Here is a 24,830-nt window from a genome sequence, read left to right on the forward strand (position 1 = left end):
ATGTTACAGTGACATTTCACTTGGAGGATTTTTCATTCAAAAGTTAGCGAAGAACCCAATGTTGCTCAAAAACGCCTCGGCATGCACACACACTTCAAATGCTGAGCAATTTACACCAATTTAGAGTCTTGTTAAAGACACTCTATAACAGTATATCAACTAATGCATTAGCAGAAATATTGCTACTCATTGAACTTGTTATGCTTTTGTGACATACAAAACTTGAACTGAAAGAGCCGAGCCTCATCTGGCTTCCTCTTCATTTCAGTATATCTGCATTCATACTGTGTGCTCATGGACACGTGGACATGGATTACTTAAACAGCCAGTATGCCACGCATGTTGACAAAAATACAACTTAAATATCTTTAGAAGTAAACATGTCCTGAAGGTTTAAGGCGTTGGCATGCATTGGGGTGATCATGTATTGCATACGGGAGCTATGGGAACATGAAACTGTTTGTTTATCTGTGGGTTTTATGCATGTGCAACGTTGTGAGTTTGTGTGTGGGGTGGTGTCGATTGTGTGAATGTTCCAGGCTTCTTCATTAGTTGGATGGCTGAGCTCAAGTCCTGGTGAGGGATGGAAGACATAGTGTTGTGCTCACTGCTGTCAGAAGTCATCAGCGGTGACTTACACTGAGGAGCACTACCAGCCGATGACATCCCTGACTGACACTGCGAGATTTCTGAGATTTCAAGTAAATGAAGAGTGTTGGTGCAGCTGAAACTTTTCTGTAATGCGATTCGAGGTTCGAACCCAGAACCATCTCGCTGCGAGGTGACAGCGCCAACCACTGTACCACTGTGCCGCCCCCCATTTTTGTATTGATCACTGAAAAGTTTTTCGCAAATGTCTTCCAACATTGCCCTCTCCACCTTTTCGGATTCCCATCTCGTTAGTCACAAAACATCAGCTCAGACTTTTTACAATTCACTTGATGGCTTTCATCCATCTTACTGATGTTTTCTTAAATGAGAGTCTATAATTACTATAGCTCATTGTTGGCAGATAGCCAGAGTCCTAAGTGGTGACTTAGAGGGATACGAAGAGGTTTGTACGGTTTTACAACACATAGAGGTGTGTTGAGACTAATTTCACCTCTTCAGTTTTCAATCCTTTCTCTACTGTTCTTCAAGGTCAATGTTGATCCTATTATAAGTACTTTGACATTATGAATCACAAAAACTGTTATTCCAATTGCATTCAAAACTGTATTTATTCTTCCTTAGGGTGGAATATAGAAACACAGTGTTGTTTTAATGTATTTACATACAGTACAGTATTTATAGCCAATTCATGGCTGCCATCTGATTAGTAAAAACAAAAACCCTGCAGTATTTTGACTATGGACCCAGCTGGTGCGTGAACCTTTATTTAACACCTATTGTGTTTCAGTTGGCTGGTTTCTTTCATCCCTCCTCTCTTACACACGCAAACAAATACACACATCTTCAGCATAACCTCAATTGTTATGAAACTGTTAGAGCTACTGTAGGTTATATACATCCTTACTACTTTGTTATGAAAGTCATTTTAGCAAGTAAAACAGATGCATTGTTTCAGTCTGATACTCATTTGTATGTTTGCGAGTAATGACTAAGCCAGAGTAGCGCAGCTCTGGCAGAGCCTGAATAAACGACTTGCATTATATAATGAAACAAATAAAAAATTAAAAGAGTAAAAGAAAAGATAAAACCACCATGTTAATCTGAGTGTGCGCTGTCAAAATTCTCTCCAATTCGAGTTCACCGTCTTGTGAACAGCAGACGAATTTTTGTTTTGCATTTAAATCACACAATAAAACCTACAAATTACTTGTCTCGCTCTCTCGGAGAAGATACTGAAGTTCAGTGACGGCAAATTTAAAAGCATGCTTTGTCCTCTGCATAGTCCATTCCTGTGGGCAAATTATGGTGTTTAACTTTCAAAGCTTTTTAAAAAAGAAAACCTCGCATGAAATCTCCTGTCCTTTCACTTCACTCCACATGGCTCAGCGATGCCATCCTCCAGCTGGAGAAAATGACGTTTACCGTCACAGGGTAAACAGACTTTCTATAAGGGCCACCAACCTTTTGGAAGGGTAATTTCAGAGCCTATCCACACTCCCTCTGTAATAATCTGCGTCTCTGGTGGTGTAATCTCACTCCACATCCCGTCCAATATTCAATTTCATGGTGACTTGGACGCTTTTTGTGGGGGTGACTTTTCCTTTTTTTCGTACAACATAATACAACAATATTTGTGTAAGAGGCCCCCGCAGGTGGGGTCAGGGAAGGAGGGGAATTCTGGTTGGGTTTTGTTGCGGATCGTTTTGGATGTCATTCAGGCTTCACTGACATACTTCACATTTACTAATAAAAGTGTTGAAACTAAAACATTGTCACACTGCCGTGTACTGCTCAGCAAGGGTCCAGAATTTCACAAATTGAAGGATGCCAAGCACGTACAGATGGATGCCGAGCTGGTGTTCAGTCAGCCTGAATTTTGCTGCGTGGATGTTGAATTGTTCAAGCAGAGGACAGATTGAGCCTGCTTCAATGGTAAACAGCGGTGAAATGTGTGATTCAATGTAATCACAATTTAGTGAAGCTGTTAACAACTCGGAGATCTGAAATGTGACCCCTGCAACAAACCGTTTTCTGAACGATAAGAGCCAAAAAGGTTGGGAAACAATGATTTCCTCTGAAACAATCTATCAAATCTTAATTTTTAATCTAACTAAAGGTGTCAAATAAATATAAAGGAGTAGAAAGTACAATATTTCCTTCTGAAATGTGGTAAAGTGGAACTATAATGTAGCATTAAATATAAATACTCAAAGTACCACAAAATGTATTTTCCACCACTGCCAGTGAGGCCAATGAGCAATTATGTGAAAGGCCAAATCAGACCCAAGCTGACGACAGCCGCTTTATTCACTAATGCCTTTGATCAGTTTGTGGTGGTTAGTCATACATATCGATGGGAATTGCCAAATGTTCCTAAATGACTGAATGAACGTCCATTTTTAGAGACAGTTTGTACTCAATTCAATCTGACAGCGACTCAACAAATCTGTGCCGCCCTAAATATGTGACCAAATGCTATTATGAGGCTATCACTTTGACAACAATTGTAGCTTGGTGTATTGAATAGATAATCTACAACCCACATTTTTTTCTAATTGCTGTTTTCTGCACGGAAGGCATCTGATCTCATGTGGAAACGCGTGCACAGACAATACAGTACATCTGTTTCCACGTGAAGTCGGGACCAGATGTTACATAGAGAAATGGTAATACTAAACAAAAAAAAACAAAAAAGCTACAATAATAAAAGCTACTAAATCATTGTGTTGAAGGCTCTTTTTAGTTTGCAGAATATTTCATATGTTCAATGCACAACATGCAGACCTTGTATTGTTGTGTCTCAGTGGAAAAACAACTCGAAATGGACAAAAATGCTCGGGAATGAAGGGAAGTAATGAGATTTTTTTTTAAAGCAGCCAAAAAGACATCAGAGAACCAAACAAATACAGGTACAGACTTTTTTTTTTTTTTTTTTTTTTTTTTCTAAATTACTACAGCAATCGAGAGCTGGTTGCATGATGTTATATAAGAATGTAATTTTTGAAATTAAAAAAAAAAAACTAGAATATAAGATGGTGAATATATTTGTTTGCCTGGTTACCAATAAATGTTGTTTACGTGCATTATATAGGATGTCCAGTGTTACGTTTCCATGTCTGTGGGACTTCAATGGGACTAAAAAAAAAATTTTTTTTTTTAAAAGGTGACATAAACCACAGTCGGCATGCTTGTGGTTTTCTGGCCTCCGTATAGGCCCAAATGCGGGCATTCAATCGAAGTTTAAAAGTTTTTTTTAAATGTTGTACGCGTATTGTAAAAAAACACCTAGAACAGTACAGTGTTTTGAACTGCTGCTAAACCAACATGTGTGAAGAGCTTGAATCGTAGCTCCCCGAGGGTTGCGTTGGGTTTAAACCACGAACTCACTCCACATCACTTTAACACAGCAATCCCCCTCTCCTCCTCCTCCTCCTCCTCCTCCCCTCCTCCTTCGCACACCTGAAGAGAGAGTTTTGGAGAGCGGAGTTGTGTGCCACGTGCCTCGCCACGCGGTTTTGCACTGGCTCGGATGGTAGTGGTGCGCGAGCTACGCAGCCGCGGGTCCCCGTCCGCCGCACAAGCTCGTCGCGCGCCAAACCCGAGATAACGAGGAGCGACCGAGCGGGGACGAAACGAGAGGAGAGAACAGAGAGCGAGGAGAGACGCGCTTTCTTCAACGAGTCTTCTTTTTGAAGGTAAACCGTTTTTACCCAACTTTTTTTTTTTTTTGTGTGTGTGTGTGTGTGTGTGTGTCTATTGTAAAGAGGAATGTTACAGAAAAGAATTGCGCTGGAAAAAAAAAACGCAGATATGACAAAACGCTTTGTTTTGTCGTTGATGTTTTGAATGCCTTGAATGTTTTCCTTTACGCCTGCTGAGGCTTGTTTGACGATTTACATTAACGAATGGAAATTGCCCTTGCACTCATAATCAGACTGAATGCCTTATTTACCTACTCAAGCTTTTTTTTTTCTTACATTTGATATATTAGGAGTTGAGTTTGGTCTTTTTCTGACTTTGCTGCAGACGCAGCCGCACACTTCACGCTGCACTTCGTTTAGTTAAAAACTTGAGAAATGTCAGAAGAGAATAATTTACACTTTTAACTGGTTTTTTGTTTTTTTCAATTTTTTTATTCAAACCTTTCTGTCACAATGCATATCTAATGAAGAATATAATGCAACGTGACGTTAAGAAAGAGAAGGTGTATGTGGTGCGACAGAACTGCTCGTTCTTTTAGAATAAGAGAAAATGGACAAAAGGAAGAAAAAAAACAACAACAAAAAAAGATGTTAAGAATTTGGTCTCTGCACAGTTGCTGTCAATAACACGTGAAATAACAAACATACGGTACGAAAAGGACCAAATCTAAGGACTTGGATAAACAGTCCGCGTCCACTGCCTTCTTGTTAAACAACAGCCTAAATCTGTTATTAACTGACTGCTGAGGACGTGAGTGACTGTTTCAGCACCGCGGACAGCGATTTGAGCCTGAGCCAGAGATTAACCGGCAGCAGGAACAAACAGCTGGCAACAAATAGATTTTGGCGACATGATATATAAACATTTGTACTAAGACAGCCAATAATATGCGTGTGTTTTAAATGACAAATGACAACATAATGTACATTTTATGATTTACAATTTACATAATAATTGTACAAATTCATACAATAGTTCTAAGCTTTAGGATGTGGAATTGTAAAAGAAAAATGTATGCTTGTACGGTATTATATTAGATCTGGAGGGTGAAACTATAATCTTGTCAATAAAAAGTAGGGTTTTTTTCTTTCCTTTCTGCTGCAGTGCTTTGCCAGTTTCGTTAAATAATCGGAACGTAATCATCTTTTGATGCGAAATATTACACTGGGGGGAAAAAAACAATGTTTTTTTTATGAAGTCGCAATCCAATCAATAATTAGATACGTACTGGCTCTTCCCTGTTTGTAGATCCCTTCATTTTATTTAGTGTGAAAGACTTATTTGTCCATATAGTTCTTAGAAAGACTCAAAGATGTTCCAGAGGTTTGGGATTATAAAAACAAAAACAATTTGACAGTCAGTGGGCCTAAACTGAGGTGTTTTTGTTGCCTGAACAATAAAATGTGCAGGTATGCTCTTTCATGTTGGTGAACTGCTGACTTGAACTTGAATGTTTGGCTGGCGATCAGAAGTTTTATTTTTTGTTTTTCTCATCTGTCATGCAGCTTTACATGATAGCCGTAATGGGCCAAGTTTCAAAGATTTAAGGATCCAGACTGTGCTACAAAGGGGTTTACAGCACCCTCTATGTGTTTTGTCATTAAAATCATGCAGTCTTCCTCCTTTCATCCTCCTCTTTGGTGTCTTGCCCCCTCTGTTCACAGTTGTCACTCCAGCCAATAGAAAACCACAGCTAGTCCACATTGAGAACCATGCTCAATGCCCCCCCCCAGTGTGTATTGAGCAGTTTTATAATAATGTGCCCATCCTGTTTGAGATCATAGTAATATCAGACCCATGTACAGCATGTCCTTAGTCAGGAGGTTGCACATCTAAGACTACAAAAACATCCTGATGGGAATATCCTCAAAAAGTGAACACAGTGCTCTCCGGTGATGACAGCTGCACTGTGCTCAGTTTTTAAACACCTAGTATGACAGTACTCCGCTTTTTAGTTTCAATTTAGAGATAGCAACATCTATTTTTTTTTTTAGAGTGTGAAAGTTTTGTTAAAGTTTTCCAGGAATTTTAAACATTTTGTTCTGGATGTGGACTAATGATGTAGCTGTATAGTAGAACAGAGTGTACCAGGGTGTAGCTGTCAGTATAAGCACATAAAAGTCTTACTGTTCAGTCACATGCAGAACATTACTGTAAATAGCTTTAACTAGTGTTATTATTCAGTGTGTGTTTAAGTACCTATATGGCTGCGTGCGACATGACTTGTGTATCTTTTCCTCTCTCATCTTCTCTGATGTGTCTCTGATGTGTTTCTCGTGTTTCCCTCTGCACCGCCGCTCCAGCATGTAAAATACACAACCAAATAGGAAGCCTTGTTTTAGGACTCGCTCATCAGTTTATTCAAGCTTAACTAATGTGGAGGCCTCTCTGTATAGCGTTGCCTGGCGACAGGGCCAAGTCAAGCACTTATAAATGGAATACTTGTCCTCACGACAAACGGGAGGGAAATGGATGTTCGTGTTATTACTGTAGCTCACGGTTTCTTTCATGCCAGAGTCAATTGAGTGTCAGCCCTTTTAGAGATCACTACTTGTGTCATCCAATTATTAAACGAATTAGACCTGCCCGCCATCTTTGTTATAGACATGACAACCTGAAATTAAGCAGTATGGTATAATTATAAAAAGATATGAGAACAATCATGATACTGTGTGAGGGAGGGACGACAGCTCCAAGACGAAATCTTTTGCTGAAAGACATAAGAGAACTGCCTTTGGAACGGCATGACATATTTGGACTCTAACCAGAGCTGCCCATTTCAATTAAGATGATCTGGCATTACAGAGGAGAGATGTACGGCATTCTTTTGCAGACTTGCTCTTGGGTCTTGAGGGTGAGGGAAGAAAACACCTCCTATGTCAGGTCAGCTGGTTCTCAACCATTTATATGCACATGTGTGGCAGCGTTAAAAAAAGACCGTTGCCTGCTTTTGTAACCTGCATCCTGTGATTTCTGTGTAGAGAAGAAGTGACAATATAACACAAAAAACATCCACTTAATTCTCTGTCTGTTGACAGCTCGAACTCGCATCGCCACCACCTCTCTCTGCTGTTTGCCAGATGAGGCGTTGTAAGCTGTCAGGCCTACGGCAGGGACTCGGCTTCAACTGCAGCGTGAATTTTCTCTTTTTTTTGGATGGGCATGCCTTCAAGAGGGGGCAGAGGCATCTCCAAAATTAGACCGCAGACAAATTATTCCAGCTTGTTAGCTCCCTACTGGAGGCCAACATAGCTGAAAAATAATAGTTGACTCAAAAGAGCATATGGACAAAAAAAAAAAAAATGCCCCCCCCCCCCCCCCGTGCTATAATGTTAACTGTCACATTGTCAGGGAAGCAGACAAAACAACAATGACTACTTTGTGCTGATTGTAAGAGTCCTTCAAAACAAGGAATATACCATTAGTAGCTCTAGCAAATTGTTTGTTACACTGGCTGCCCCCTAGGAGCTCCAAAGTTTGACATACTCCTCTCAGCTGCTCCAAAGAAGTCTTTGCTTCTTGTGCATTTCATTTGAATATGTAGGCTACTATTAAGTTTGTACCTTTGAGAAAACTTGCTCTACAGCCAGCAGGATTAGTTACATGTTTTGCCATCTATAACCGAGGATAATATGCTAAGCAGGGGGAGTGTGGCCTCACTTAAAATAGGAACTCTTTTTATAGTCTTAGCTTGACTCTGGGCTCAACATTTTTTTTTAATTTATTTTTATCAGCTATTATTTAGTGTATTTCAAAAAGAGAATCCTTCTCCAAAATCTTAAAATTGTAGTTGGACATAGTGTTAACGATATAAATGGTGTATAACCTCCCGCCGACTTGTTTGACGCGGAGGACGCGGGGCATGTGTTGGCTTGTTGGGATCGTTTTCCTCAGCCATGTCAGAATACCAAGAAAACATGGGAGACCTTCAGAAGCGTGATTAAAAACTGGAGAACATTTTGGATGGATGAAATACAGAAAAACCTTTGAAACACTGTTATGACCCGTGACACATTCCTTTTGTATGTAATATAGTTATGCGAGTTTAATGTGGGCAAGTAAAATTGGCTCCGTAACGATGCGTGCGGGGCGTGATGATGTGCGACCTGTCACTCCACGCTGTTGACATGTGTCGGGCTTTCCCATTAGTACGTCTGCCGGAACTGCAAAAGCAGACCTCAGCTGCCCAAATGACGGGAGCTGCCGGCTTCAGCCAGCTGCGTCTTGATGACGGATCTCCTCTCTCGTGCATCGGACTGCGACTGTCCTCAGGCCCCGCTGGCCGGCCCCGGCAACATCGGCCGACGGGAACCAACTCGCACAGTGTTCGTTGCCTGTCCACGTCGGAGGCAACGCGGGGCCCGCGCTCGCAGCCACGCTGTTACAGCGAGCAGTAACTGGGTCAATAAGCATGCCAAGAGAGATCCACGCTGTGACACTGACGAAGCCTCGACAGATGCAGAAACACACACATTCTAATTAGAGTGTCGGTTGTTTTTGGAGTGACACTTCATACTTTCTGCCACGTTCATGGGCCACATTTAGCCGAGTCCTTTCAAATACAATTCAAAGTTCAGCCCGGGTGGGCAATATTTATTCTTTAAAGTAGCCGTGCTCCGACTTCTGTCAAGTAAGACGAAGGCAAAGTAAAACTTCCACAGTTAATCTTTAACATTTAGACAAAATAAACATCGTGTCACGCCGTGTTTGTACTCTGTGTAATTACTTCCTGTTTTATTTTGGAATGCTTCGCCTTTAGTGTCCATGCGCGCTTCCTTTCGTGCCATTGTTTTGTTTTTACCTCCGGTTTCTGTACCTGCCCATGTCTCTTTTTTCCATAAGGTAGTTAGAGCCCAGCCTGTTCTTCTCCCAGTTGCCAGGTTGTTACTTTTGGATCGAGTTCGCAATTGCCTGCATCTACCTGCGCTCAGCTTCTTATCTGCCTGTTTATTTCAGGTTTTTTTTGGGTGTTACCTATTTTTAAATTCTGCTCCAGTCTGTATCTTACTGTTACTTTTTTCTTTAGTAAAGCTCGCCTTGCTTTGACTTTCTGCCTCATTATGCATTTGAGATAAATATATATAAATAAATTGTCGTCATGATGCATATTTTACCCTGCCTCTTTCAACAGTTGAAAAGCCACTGCATTTGACGTTTCTGTTGGAACACGTGGTATTTTTGGCATTGAGCTGTTTAAATTAAGGTCGACAGGACAACATATGAAGGAAGTAGACAGGAGTGGAATTGCCCTACTTTTGGTGATGGTGTGCCCTTTACTGTTGTACATCTGCCCTACTTGATGCCAGCATGGCCTCTGGGCCCCTAGTGGTGCTGTTCAGTATTACATTAATGTTGGAAAAAGTAAACATGTAAGTTTACTTTTTTTTTTACATTATAGGTCTTCTTAGAACTAGTGTAACATCCTTAAAATGATCAACTTTTTTTTACTAGTAAAAGCAACCTATAGTTTCTGGTTTTGAACAAGAAAATATCTTTCAATATCTTTCATATCTTTTTTACTGTAAAAAAAATTGCAAAGCTTCTGCTGATTCAAACAGGTTAAAAGAAGCACTGATATTTACACAAGGAAGGGGGTTTTGTGTATCTCTTTGCAAGCAGAGACACTAAAAGCTTTGGTCTTAGTGGCTTTGAACATTTAATGAGAAACATTTCTCAATGAAAATCCTTTTTATTTTTTCTCAGCTGAGATCAGTCACCACACAGTGACCAGAACAATGACTATAATTATTCATGAGGGACTGAAGCAGTCTGAGTGCATGAGTCTGCAGTCTGAGGGGTTCTGGTCTAATCCTAAAGCAGCTGTACGCGCATGTCTGTTTTGCGTATTAACTAATTTTTTGTGCCATATTTTCTCCGTGTCAACCGAAAAGCAAAATGAGGCAGAGCTCGTTCAGCTAAGTTCAGGCCTCCAAAAAGCTCCAATTCGTCCGTACCCACACGTTGTATCTTAACGCATGTAGGAATAGAAAATAAAGTCATTCCAGATTTATAAGAAGGCAGCCCTACCATTTGGAGGGATTGACTGACCATCCCACATCAACCTAGTCTTCAAGAAACCTCAGACAGAACCAGATAGCGGTGGGCAGCCATCAGCCTCAACCAGTTACTGCAGGCTTCTGTTTAGAGCTAAGCTTCCTTCGTACTGTCCCCCAGCCGGCCTGGCTTCCTGGCTGTTCAGGACCTGCTAGGGGACAGCTAACAGGGGCAACGTTGGTTTGGTCCTTCACCTGCTACTGGGGCCTAATAAGCCACAACAGCTAATGGCTTGTTTTTCCATTGTACTCAACTGTGCTTCTACTTCAGCAAGCCTGGCCTCAAATGCTGCAAAAAGACTCCATTTATTACAACTACTTTTATTGCTGAAGAAGGCAGAGGAAAAAAAAACAACTGAACATCTATCACACTGCGAGAGAGACATAAGCCACTGCTGACTGCGAAGCTAACGGAAATGGAAATTTTGCAACGCAGGTGTAAGAGTAGAGCAAATGTGAGTTACAAATTAAAATTAGCTGCTGTGCCGAGATTTTGTGTTGGAGAGCCGAGGTTTACGAGTTAAGAGTCCCAGCATGATAGTAACAGGAAGTGACACAAAGGATCCAGAGTGGTTGGGGAAAAATTAGATGAGTTGGAGGGAAGCATGCTCTAAACCAGGGGTCTTTAACGTTTTTCAGGCCAAGGACCCCCAAACTGATAGAGAGATGGAGCAGGGACCCCCTACTATATACTGTATATTGTATAAAACATTTTTTTATATATATTAAACTGGAGGAGTGCAGGAGGCTTGGAGGGACAGGTCCAGGCTCGTCTCACGCTGTGAGTGAACCGGTGCCCAGCTTGGGAGAGCTCCTGTGTGTCGCTGAATGTGTGCATTTCTGACTGAAACATCTTCTGCCTCCGTTTATCCATTCACTACAATATGTTGGATTCATGTTAATGTGTATTTAAAGACATTTAAATTTGTGGGGGAAAAAAAGGAAAAAAAAAATAGGGAAAAATTGTCCCCCTGCAGTACCTCCGCGGACCCCCTGGGGGTCACAGACCCCCTGTTGAAGACCTCTGCTCTAAACTCTATGCTACTGTGATTGGTTGTTTTACTGTCAATCAACGTTCCTTTACCATTTCCTTAATCCTAACCCTAACCTTACCTCTACTTAAAGATAACAACTAAACACTGGAAGAGCTTTCCTCTCGCTGATCCAACCTAGTACCAGCAATCCAGGATTGACATGTTTGGTATTTAGTCGGCTAATCTTGTGATGCTATTGAATGTGTAGAAAAGAATTCTGAAGATAACTTTCAGAGTTTTCAGAGTAAGGAAGCCAAGTAAGTAACAGCGTTACTGGAATTAGCAACTGAAAAAGGGAGAAAAAAAATCTATGAATTTCAAAATGCAATCTACCCATTACTGAAAAAAAAGTATTCACATTACCTTAATGCAGCCTACCCAACAATAGGGTAATACCAGCCTATTTGTGGAAGCCTATATTTAAATGCAATCACCCCATCACTGTGTGCTTTTTGTGCCGTACAGCTAAAATAAAAAAAAAAGCCCTCTGGGTGAGTGCAGGATACAAAAATGTCTATTGTTTGGAGAGAGTCCATCCTCTTGCAGCTTAATACGAACTGCCTGAAAATAGAGCCTTTACATGGACATTGTAAATGAATGGCCACTGATTGCTCCATAGCCAAGAATAGCTGCAATTTAACAATAGTGCTTTGGCATTAATGCTGCTCCTTTGTGCTATAGTGAAACCCTGATTGCTTAGCCCTGCATTCCAACTGCTTCCAATCACCATCACTCTTCACTGACCTGTGGTTAATAGTTCAAAGCTAGAAAAATGTTGTGTAGCTGGATTTTATGTTCTATTTTGTGTTACTATTTGCTTTATTGAAAAAAATATTTTCCACAGCTGTGTGACTGTATTCATAAGTGATTCATGTTCTTTAAGTCAATTGTCAACTTGGAAATACGAATTCATATGAGTAACTTTAGGATTAAATACACCTCAGACGATTGCTCTGAGATGGTAGGAATTCTTCCACCTGTGCACAACCAAGGTCATAATTTCTATTCTGACACATAAAGCAAGGTCAAAATCGGTTATTTCCCATTTTTAAAGAGATACAATTTAATTTTAACTTCTGAAACATGGGACACCCTAATATAGCGTAAGATAGAACAATTGTCTTCTAGGATTCCTCCCTCTTTGTATCTAACAAATGTGGCAACTTTCTTTACCTATAAGAGGGATGAGTTCTGGAGCATAAGGTCATTAATTATCATGCAGGGACAAAGCTACAGAACACAATTTACAATACGGATAAAACGTATTGATGGAATGTCCAATGGTTTCTATAAGGTTATGTATATATTTATAATTTGTGTTAAACATTGTTTGAATAAGACAAAAACCCAGAACTTGTCTAACCTACGAGATGCAACTAATCGAGGGGTAGAAAATATAAACATCTTAGTTTCCAGTGCCAACTACGTTGAAAACATACGTTGTTGCAGAAACATTAGTTGCAATATCTTAAAATACCATGAATTTTAATCACGAGTTCCACATCTCATCTCATCTATTAACTGTAATTGCACTGGTTCTGCAATGCAATGAAGCAGTTGTATGGAAATCGTATTGCTTTGTTCTCCTGAGACTTTACATCCACTCGTGATACTTGAAGTTGATCCACGGAGAGCCAGATGCCAAAAATACCACGAATCTTCTGATAAACTCAAAATCCTTTCACATATTGTCTCCATCTTTCTAATCTCACAGTGGGTGCCGAATGTGGCAGCATACTGAGAATTTATGTAAAATCACTTCCTTCAATTACATATCTTCAGTTTCTAATGTTAAATTAAATTAAATCGTTTATCCTGCGCAATGTAGTTGTTTTAATTCTAATGAGAAATTTGAAGGAGACAATATTTCCCATATTTGCTCTTCAGCTGAGAGGGGAAAAAAAAGTCCCCTGTTGTGCTTTGTGCTTTCATATTCATTACTTTCTATTTATTCTCAACGGATATCCATTGACAGTTAATTACCTTGAATTAAATTAAACAATAAACCTCAAAACAATAGCCAGAGTGTTCCACCACCTGGTAACGGATGAGCCCAATATAATGCCAAAGCATGTAATACACCTTTCCCTCCGCTAGACCATACCATGTCAGTGTCATGTTTTGCCTCGCCAGGCAGCGAAAAGTAAGGTGCTTTAGGTTTAGACACTAAAAACTAGCAGGCTCAGGAAAAGATCTTGGTTTAAGTTAAGCGTGACACAGTCGCAAATTGGTTTGATTTAGACACAAAAAGCAGGTGGTTCGGTTTAGGTTTCTTGTTCTGAAATGTTTTTCCTATTTGTTTTATGATAACTTAGTTCCTTGTAGTTTGGTGAAATTGGTCACGATGTTTATCTGTTTGTCCCTTTCCCAGCTCCCCTTTCTGCCAGCGGTGCCCCCCCCCCCTGCTGTTAAGGCCGTGGTATGAGCCTATGTGGCAGGAAGGCACTGACGTTGCTGAGCAGCGTGTTCGCTGTTTGCGCCCTGGGCCTGTTGGGGATCGCCGTAAGCACCGACTACTGGCTCTACCTGGAGGAGGGAGTCATCCTTCCCCTCAACCAGAGCACTGAGGTACGCATGTCCCTCCACTCTGGGCTCTGGAGGGTTTGCTTCTTGGCAGGTGAGTTAGTATGAAGTATGCAAGAACAGACTGCAGCGCTGTAATGTGCAGAGGGCAAAGGACAGACTGGTGTAGCTTTTCCCTGCTTCATGCATATTACTGTGTGGCACTTTGTTTGCCGGCAACAGGAACAGCCTCTTCACTCTTTACATATTATATATTTAGGATAATTGGTGAACGATGAGTAAATTCAGCATAACTTTGATTCCTATCAAGCTTATATGGAATAATTATGGAAATATTTAACTGTGCCCTATGGATTCACAAGTGAAAGTCATGAACATGTGCACATGGGTTTGTTTTGGATGAGCACATTTAAAAACATCGTCCACTCACTCATCATTGTATAAGTGTGTACTCTCGTGCACATAGATTTGGTGAATGTAGGTTTCAATGTTTATTTTTCAATATAATTTGAATGGCAGTCACTTGTCACGTGTTTCTTTCCTTGTCTTTAACCCCTAGACCGCTGTATTGAAGACTGGTCATGGCTTGGTGTTTGAATACTTGAGCATGAATTTTTAAACTGTGCTTTTACCTCTGTAGCATCCGGAGTACCAGTACCTTCCCTTGTTATCTCCATTCTGTCTTTCAGTTCTATGTTCTACCGTTCAAAGTGTAATGTATTTTTATTCCAGTTGATGGATGGCTTTCCAAGACTTCTTTCCTCATGACCTACCCAATGGCAGCTTTCTATTCTCTGGCACCAGAGGCATCTTGGATTGAAGCAGAAAACCCTCTGCTCCTCGACTGCATTTTCTTTGTCCTTCTTTTTGACCTGCCTTTTTTCCCCATCGTAGCTTCCCACACTAAATATTTCCACATTGCACGGTTACACACCTTTTTGGACGGTAAAAAATAATGTTCCTTCCCAGTTCCAACATCACAGAGGCATGCATGGACCTTGGATAAAAGTAACACTAACTGCCAGTTTTTGAATCTTTTCTTGGAGACGCAATCCTTCAGACAAGTATTGTTCCAGAGTAAACCAGGGATCAACTTTTGCTCTTACCTTCTTGCTCCCTCTCGTAACAGAAAGAGTTCATTCTATGACTGCGATATGCTGTGTTGCTTTGCTGAATGTGTTGACGTTGGTGCCAAAACGGTGTGCTGTCATTTATTACTCTCATTATGTGACCTTGGACCAAACAGTGCTGGGGATCCCCTGAGAGTAACTACCCACTGGGGAGTTCCGCTAGATCTATGTACCTTCGAAGGCTTCTTTTTTGTTTCCTTCTAGTGTTTTGGGATAACACCTGTACAAAGTTTTTTGATCCTAAGCCCTGTGAGATCTCTTTTGGGGTTCAAATTGGCAGATTCTTTTTGTAAATATCAAACTAAAAATGTCTTCGTGACTACACTGAATGTTTGATGTTTTCACCATGGACTTAAAATAGATTGTGTTTATTCAGAACTAACTTAAATGGTAACTTAACCTGTAACAACATTTATTCCGCTTACTGTTGAAATGTTCCATTAACCCATGTGCCACAATTGACCTTCTCTGTCCCATTTCAGGCATAATTGTTCAGCCATGGTGAAACATGTAGGCAGTCCAGCTGTGATTAGGTAACAGCTGTTTTCCTGCCATGTCACAGGCCCATGTTATAAAACGACTGATGATTCAGTGTGTCTTTTAGGGGTGACTGAGTGACCTTATTGCCCACTTAGCTGTTCTGGTGCACAGTATTTGACCCAGAAACATTATTGCTCACTATCTCAGTATGCTGTAACACCAGCGAACGTGAACGAGGTTGCACAATGCTTTGACGAGGTATTGATGTCGGTTGAGGTCATGGGGTGCTATGCTTTTAGCGCTTCATTCAAGTAGAGGATCTTCTGTCTGTGTAATTGGGGTCCTTCGTGATTTACTAAAAATAAGTCCTCTGCTTTTTGTGAGAGCATCATTAACATTTTCTGTAATAGTTACCATTTTCCTCTGTTACTATTACATTAGTAATGGCTAAGACGTTACCATTCTGTTGTGCTGAATAATGATAATAGAACAAACACCAGCTTTACAGTCACGAGTTCAACAACCCAAGGCAGGGAACCAATCCCCCCCCCCCCTCCGCCCCACAAAAAAAATAAAACACAGAGACCTCACTTACACTACATAATAGCTGATTGTGCGAACAGGTTTTTCATTTCGTGACATTCGTCAAATGCTGACTTCCGCACAAAAGAAGATGGAGAAACAACAGGCGAGAGTGTGGGAGAGAGAAGTGACGATACAGTACAGTGCCTGCATGGCAAAACAGAGACTAGACGTGCATGGAGCAGACGGAAGCTGTAACCTTCATGAGTAAGTATTCCAAGTTAGGTCTCTTGATCAACATGAGTATCTGAGTTCCGTGTTTTTCTGACCACTGGCATAAGAACATTTGCAAATTGGCAACTGAAACTCTTCAAATGCTTCCGAATGCCTACCAGGTGGATTGTCTTTGACATCCACTGGGCATGCACAGTGAAGTTGTCCCCCAGGATCAGACTGTCAACACTGAGTTCTACTGTGACGTTCTGAGTCTGAATACATTCGGTGCAAACCACCTGAACTGTGTCGTGATGGCTCATGGGTTCTCCAACTTGACAATGTGCCAACCCACAGAGCGTTGCTGCTCAACACACCGGTTGCTCTCCACCACGCCTCCTTGCTAGATTTGACTCCCTGCGACTTCTATCTGTTCCCCAAAAATTGGACATAAAACTTTATTCGTGCTTTGTGCTCATCCCAAATGTGCACATGCCAGTGGTCACCAAAACCTGTGTACCTCAGGTGCTGATGTAGAACAAGCAAAGTAAGATTCAATACTTACAATGGTTATGACTTCCTCCTGCTTCGTGCATATCACAGTACTGAGCTCCCTTTACATGCAACAGTAGCAGTCTGGAGACTTCTGGATTCTGGACTTCTGGATTGCCCCACATATAAGCCTGTCTACCATAACCAAGCAATAGTGGATAAACTGCATTCCGAAGTGTAATATCACCAAGAAGTAGGTAACCAATCTTCACACACTCAAAGGGAGACTTTTGATAACACCAAAGCAATGAATCAAAACTGACTCAGAACACCAAGAAAAACTATAAACACCGAGTCAACAACTGGCTAAATCCCCGATGAATAGTCAGCAGAACATGCCAGGTTAATTTGACTCTTTTTAGTTTTAAACATATTTTCCTTGAAAAGCCTCCCAAACACAGAATATTATGTATCACTGTAATCTGTGCACGCATTAAGAGAACTAATTACATATGCTGGGTTATCATCCAACTCAACACCTTATAGTGTTTGGGGTTAATGAAGTGCTGAGAAAGACATCGGTTTGTGTGTTTTGGTACCAGACTTTGTACTGTACATGTCAGAGTGATAAAGAGAAAGGTGCTAAAATCTGACGCTGGGTGTTCCTCAAACAAGTGCTGACATTAGAAACGGTGCATTACATTAAACAGACTTCAAGTTTTGCTGCAACTTGAGAATGTTTTTAGGAAGCATTCGACGGCTTCAAAAATGAAATAAACTGATTTTTTTTTTTTGCACAGACTTGACACAAAGTTGACTAATTTCAGAAAATGAAAATGAATCCCGTCTGAAAACTTAACATTTCTGAAATATAGTCATCGTTTTGCCATTATAGGTATTCATCATGTGAAGGCTGCAAGACGTCTACGTACTCCACATATATAATGTAATTTTCTACGTGGTTGGATTTTGTCGCTGTTAACAGTTTAATCAGTTGTGTAGAGTTCTGAACTCCTGATTTGTGTTCAATCTTATTAAATATACATTTCCCCTGTCCTTTGTTCCAGGGGATGAGAAAGGACGGTGTTTTACCATCGAGTATGTGATGCCCACTAATGTCCAGATGACCTCTGAGTCCACTGTTAGTGTACTCAGTAAGTATCTGTTCACATGCCACTATTACATATATGAGCAATTCTTCAGTTTAGTGAACCTAAACAAAACTGGTACACAGTGTTTTAGTAGCATGGAACTTCTCATTGGCTGTGAGGGGCCATTTAAGATGTGTTGTACTATCAAGCTAGCGTACATTAAGGCTGGAACAAGCATTTTAACCGGGCAGTTGAAAAACCACTGACAAAAGAATACAAACTTTAGCTTCATTTAGGGGTTCATAACTGTCTACTTATTTTGTGTTTTGTTGTTTGACAGATATTCTTTGATGCAGCATGTCATATTATTTGGGGGTAAATGTTGCAGTAAAGGAGAAAATAAGTAATCCGAGATATTTCAGAAGAAACTGGAAATTAAGTTCTGAATGATTAAACTCTCGGAAAGGAAGCAGAATTAGGGGTGTAATGATTGCCATGTGACACCTACTGGTTCGTCGGGCAGCTGTATACTTGTATAGTGGGCGCACGATAGACAGTCCCGCTAACAAACCTCACTGCTGGCAGCTGAAAGAGGTGTGTGTTAACACCATGTGCGAAAGGCATACATCTACCAGCGGCCCTTTTTTTTGGCCAAATGTAAGGTTAGTGTTGACAAGGACTGTAATGCACAATTAATCCTTTTTTTTTAAAATTATGTTAAGATTACAGTGGTAACAAACACGGCTGAAGTCTGACCTGAGTACAAATCATGTGACTTGAGTCTACACCTTTGTGCTACGCTGCCCTCTTCTATGGGGTTTTGTGCTATTCCTGGCCCAATCCCCAAGGCTAGTCTACTCAAGATAAGAGCTGTGTGTGTATTAAAAATGAAAGGTTGCCATTTTCATATTTTAAAGACCTCCTTTAGGGTGAACATGCATGAATGCACACGAGTACTAGTTTGTAAACAAGTAGTGAGCGGTTCCAAGACAGCCACTTCAGGTCTAAAATCCCTTGTGACTTCATGCTGCGGCCCAAAGATGGACTTTGATGTGAGAGACGCAGTTCATACTGGGTAAAACAAAGCTAAACTGATCTCGTAGATACAATTCCATGCTTCAAAACCTCAACTTAATAAATCTGCTCACATTTCAGAGTCAATGTGAATGCATTAAACCATTTTATTTTGGTCTATTTTCCTCTAATAACAGTTTACTTGCGATGAAATGTCTACTGAGGAGTTTAATAGACATGTTTACTACGCAATCTAAAGAGTTTACACAACTAATTAAATGTCCCGTTACATGCAAGTTATGGCCTCAGACATCTGGTCCACTTAGCTGGAATGCTAACATTGTGTGTAATGAACAACACAGTGGGGGGGGGGGGGTCTGAAAATAAGTACCACAGACTGCCTTTAATTCTGGGAGGTACTTTGCCATTTTCTCACAGTAGGGAAATACCAACTTCATGAGGATAAGACATAAGACAGCCCGGCAAAAAAACAAACAAAAAAACAAACGTTATGCTGCTACTGTACTAACAGATGAAACTGAAAAAAACTAATTTACAGGAAAACAACAACGCAACACCCTCAAACTGATCACTTCCTCTCTTCATTTTGTTTCTCTTCTCTCATTTTAGAGATGATTCGTTCTGCCACGCCCTTCCCTCTGGTCAGCCTCTTCTTCATGTTCATCGGTTTTGTGCTCAGTAACATCGGCCACATTCGACCACACCGCACTATCCTGGCTTTTGTCTCTGGAATCTTCTTCATCCTGTCAGGTACTTTGGTTTTTCCTCAAATTCTAGATTACTGATGGTTTAAAGATCTGCACGTATGAGCTAAACAATCAATAGGCGAATACATCTACAGTTGGCATGTTGCATTTTTAGGCCTGATACAATTTTGATCAGTCAAGTTTAAGAAGAGAGCAAAGTCAAAAATGCTGTTGATGCTTTTAGATTACAAAATTAATGGTTCGTAATAAATTATGGCAAAAAATAATGACGTCACCATCGATTTGTTTTGGTACTTTTCTACACACGAGGGTTTCATCGGTCTGTCTCTCCTCTGTGCCTCCCGCAGGTCTGTCTCTGGTTGTCGGTCTGGTTTTGTACATCTCCAACATTAATGATGAAATGTTGAACAGGACCAAATCTAACGAGGCCTACTTCAGCTACAAGTACGGATGGTCGTTTGCCTTTGCTGCCATCTCCTTCCTGCTCACGGAGGTAACCTCACCATAGCAAATTCGTATAACACTATCCCACATTTAAATAGCTGCTTTGAGATTAATTATTTAAACCTTTTGTACCTAACCAAAACATGTTGTCCTGTGTCTGTGTCAACCGCAGATGCTAAACTTCTTTTTAGTATTTTATGGGATGGGGGGGGTTGTTGTGTTTTCTGTCAAAGTTTATGATTTCACATTAATGTTTATTTACTTAAACCCATCAGTGGCATCAATTTTCTTTTTTCAAAATTACCTCTCATCCGCTGCGTTCATGTTTTGCATTGCATTTTATGCATCAAACATAAAAAAAAAATTTGATTTCAGGGAACATATATTGGTAAAGCTCTATGAATGAATAGATAATAATAGACTTATTTTTAATGGTTCTACACACATACAGCACAAATGCACATGAATGCATTTAAATAAACCATGACTCAAATGTTTACTCTGGGAGGTTAAATATTGCTGATGGTCAATAATCACACAATTGCACGTGTCACTCGACCATAATCTGGAATTATTCATTGTATGACATTAATGAAATTATTATAATTAGAGGTGGGAGAAAAGAAAAAAAATTCACTAAAGTAACGCGATTCTTCTTTTTTTTTTTTTTTACATTTTTAAAATTGAGCTAAAAGTCGCAGGATTCCAGCTCACAATGAGTAGGTCCTGCTTTTTAATGGTTTAACTTTCTGTTAACTGTTGTTTTCCAACCGTCTGTTGACCGGATCAACACCTCAGGCCCGAGATTAACCGGGTCCTTCAGAATAAAAGCACCAGTGATTCTGCTTTCATTTGTTTCATCATATCAGTAATTCATTTAATTTAATCATAACAGTATCTTATCTAACTTTATTAAAACAGTACCAACAGGTAAAAAAAACGTCTATATCGGTTTATGGCCTTCTGCCCTCTTATATGCTATTCCTAATGACAGACTTTTAGTTAGCATGGCTTTAAGACAGAGCCAAGGGGTTTGTAGCAATGATAATGCTGGAAGAAAGCTCAATGACGGACTGTTTTTGAAAATATGACTCATTATGTACAAAGTCTCTAAAAGATCAAACTTTTTTGGAAAACAAGTGGAAAGAAAAATCACAATAAATTGTTCTATCAAATCGGAATACTTGTAAAACTTAAACATTGCAATACAGATCAAAAATGGATCCTAGTATTGTGTTAGTATTGAATTGGGAGATAAGCATATTGTCCCAGCCCTAATTTGTAACAGTGGAAAATAACAGCACATGACTACAAGACAATACAGTAAGAAACGCTGGCGTCATAATGCTGATCATTGAAACCGTCTGCCTCGTCTTAACTCTCATATTGTTTCCCACTCCTCCCAGACGGCGGGCGTCATGTCAGTGTACCTGTTCATGAAGCGCTACACAGCAGAGGAAATGTACCGGCCTCATCAAGGCTTCTATCGGCCTCGCCTCAGCAACTGCTCAGATTACTCCGGCCAGTTCCTCCATCCAGACGCCTGGGCTGGACGTGGCCGCAGTGCGTCCGCCATCTCCTCCGAGGCCTCCCTCCAGATGAACTCGTCCAACTACCCCGCCCTTCTCAAGTGTCCAGAATATGAACAGATGTCCTCCTCACCCTGCTGAGGCACAGGATGAGTGGCCGTGTTAGCACTGTTGGGGTCATTTTGACCTGCCTGGATTTCGGCATAAAATTCTCCAATAATTTGATATTATCCAGCTTGAAGTTTCCACTTCAAGCGTTCTCACTATGACCTGATTGACGTTACCATCTCTACTGCAGGTTTTTATTTACAGTTTCATAGAGCTTTAGAGCTTTTAGAGATAAGAGAGGAAATAGTTTGACCAGGTTGTAATATCATCCACTTTTCTCTAGTTTTTTTTAGTGACAGGTTTCTAGCAACCTGCTGATTTGAGAGTAGGGGTTAGAACCGGTGATGCAACTATGTGTACATGATGTCGAGTCAGCAGGATTTCCCTCAAACCAACCATGGCAGCTGTTAATTTCATGAGGAACTAATTAGAGAATTCCACAGTGTGAAGGAAACTTGCTAAGAATTATGAACCCTGGTGGTTGGTACTGAGAAATGTCTTCTCAATTTCATCACTGAGCAAAACGTGCTGGGTTGTGATTCATAAAGAAATAAAGAATTGTGCTCCTTTCTTCTACAAATTGTACACGAGGCAGCTGTGTCAGTGTATGCAAAAAAGTCTGAACATTCAGTTGTTAAGGCACTTTGTGCAGAAAATGGCCTTTTGTTGCCATGTACTGTAGATGTGTGTATGCACATCACAGCTGTTTCAGACATGTTTATGAGAAGTCAGGGGCCAGAATGCAGCTTACCAATTGGAGACGTTGTGAAACACATGTTGGATTTAAATTTCAAACAATCAGAGAGCGAACTTTAACTGACATACCATTTGATAAGAAAACTGTTTGACTGGCTTATGTGCTGGGAGAGCTGGCTCTATGACAGGTGGTACAATATTTTACCTTCTTTATGAACTTCACCTCTTTTTTCACCCTCCATGCACGTCTGAATGAAGTGTGATTTCTAATCCATTTACAGATCACACTGACTTTCAGTTAACTGCCAGAATACATATTTTCTCCATTTAAGTCCTTCGCCCAAGAACCATTTATTGTTATGAAGCCACAGAGCTATTTCTTAAACAATTTAAGCAGCAACTGAACAGCTCAAGGCTTCATTTTGTATGTGTTTACATACATTATATGTAGTTGAATATACTGTGTGAAATTCTTGATTTAAAAGCTTGTTTTCATTGGTCCCGCTCAGTAGTTTGACAGCAAAGGAAAGTTTTTATTAGAGGCTGCTATTCCAAACATACAATATAAGGTAGATTCCTTTAAAGGCCGTCCAAGTATGTAAATTAATACATCAAATCTGAGAGTGTCATTGTATTTTATTCTAAAGAAAACAGACTAACCACAAATAATGCTAAATATGCACTCATAACCCATTAAGAATAACAAAACCGGATAGCTTTACCTCCGTGAACCAAACAACACAGATGTAAACAAACTCTCAAAGAACCGATGATTCCTGTATAGACCTTTTTCAGAGCAGACGTTTTGACTTGTCATTGTAGAGAAAGCACAGGTGTATTAATACACCTGTGATTACAAAGTGTGACAAGTCAACACATCTGCTATGAAATGGATCTATACAATTGTATTCTTAGTTAGTCAAGCAAGCAGAGAAAAAAAAAAGTGTACCTAATCATAATTTAAAAAGAAAACAAGTAGTACAGGCGCAACACTGTTTGAGTTATTAAACATTAGATCGAAATCTAAACAAGAAGAGAGAGCCAAAGGGGAGCAGAAGAAGTTTGGATGGATGGTGGTGACGCACTTGATGTAGAATGTGACTGAGTCAGATGGTTTGAACTATTTTACTATGGAGTTATTGTGAATGTAAGATGTGGCGAAGGAAACACTTGCTAAATGAGATTTTTTTTTTTTTTGCCTGGAGTAAAATAGCTCTCTTATAGAGATATAAATTATAGACACATATTTTTCTAATTTCTAATTTACTCCCCCATAATAACAGAGTATTCTTAGATGTTTAAATACATATATACCACAATCCTTAGTGTGCCAAGAGAGACGTTGTATCCAGGTAAAGAGGAAAAGTATTGAATATATACATTTCATTCAGCATTACGTGTGACCAAACATATTAGAGAGATACATTTTGTCTTGTGCAATAATTTTATGTTAGTTTGATATATTACTACAATTATTATTATTGTCAGTATATTATGTTGCATGGTGTGAACTCCACATTATATTAATGGCATGCAACATGTCATCACTGGACCATAGTGTTCCACCTATCCTGCACAGCAAAACACATAAAACTAATAAACACTGAAAAAACTGTGCCAAGTTGAAACTTTCACACTCAACCACTGTTTTGGTATTTAGCCCTGTTACGTTTTCGTAATTTAAAACACTTTAATAAGAAATCATCAATGTGTACATAGACAATTTTTTTTTTTGTATAGACCACAGTAAATGTAAAAACTATGGTTGTCCTGTTGTTGGGTAGATTTATCTGCAGTACATTTGACGGCTGTTTCGCCTCCTGCATCACATTGAGAATGTGAGCGTTTGCATCATATGCTTACATAAATGTAAAGTATTCCAATGGTGTCATAGTCAGACATGAAATGTCAATATATGTGTATTTTTACAATCAGTCATATTCATGATGTTAAGTGTGCTGGGATGGTAATGAAATAAAAGTTTATGGGATTTGATAAACACCGAGCTTGTTTCGTCTAAATTTGTATCTCTGAAAAGTCTGCGATAAACAGTAAGCTCTTCATATTGTTGTGTGCATGTGGCATAGTGCGAAACGAATAATATGCATCACTCAATATCTATAAAAGTTCCTTTATCAATCCAAATTTGGCCTGGTATTTATACTACTGAGAATTTTTTGTAATGTTAAGTCACTTATTAATTTATTAATTATTATGAAAACGTTGAATCCCCAGAATGTATCAAATATACCTGAAAAATAGCAAGATAACCCTAAATAGTTGCATAAAAAATGAGTCATGGAGGGATGCTGTTACTCAGTCAATAACACACAAAAGCAAATAGACGTGAGAGGATGGATGCTTTTTGTTTCTCATTGCAATTAGGCAAGTGAAACACTGACACATGATGTCATGTAAGAAATTCATCTTTCAGTAAACTACAAGTTATGGTTAACATA

The 24,830-nt window shown here is 39.8% G+C and overlaps 1 protein-coding gene across 2 annotated transcripts; it reads left to right on the forward strand.

Moving 5' to 3' along the window:
- Nucleotides 1-4,126: 4,126 nt before the first annotated feature.
- Nucleotides 4,127-24,376, forward strand: LOC138630000 (voltage-dependent calcium channel gamma-5 subunit). Of its 2 annotated transcripts, none has more exons than XM_069714078.1 (6): nt 4,127-4,307; nt 13,773-14,018; nt 17,829-17,915; nt 19,497-19,637; nt 19,942-20,087; nt 21,445-24,376. In XM_069714078.1, exons 2-6 carry the CDS (start codon nt 13,823-13,825, stop codon nt 21,706-21,708), a joined length of 834 nt encoding a protein of 277 aa, XP_069570179.1. In that variant the 5' UTR covers nt 4,127-4,307; nt 13,773-13,822; the 3' UTR covers nt 21,709-24,376. The 2 variants fall into 2 exon arrangements, with proteins under 2 accessions (XP_069570179.1, XP_069570180.1); XM_069714079.1 differs by lacking the exon at nt 4,127-4,307 and adding an exon at nt 7,376-7,446.
- The last annotated feature ends 454 nt before the right edge of the window (nt 24,377-24,830 follow it).

The sequence above is a fragment of the Brachyistius frenatus genome, unplaced genomic scaffold, assembly GCF_029030835.1.
Source record: "Brachyistius frenatus isolate BFR_SWC_R1_liver_20210118 unplaced genomic scaffold, ASM2903083v1 Contig_125, whole genome shotgun sequence".
In the NCBI taxonomy this organism is placed as follows: domain Eukaryota; kingdom Metazoa; phylum Chordata; class Actinopteri; family Embiotocidae; genus Brachyistius; species Brachyistius frenatus.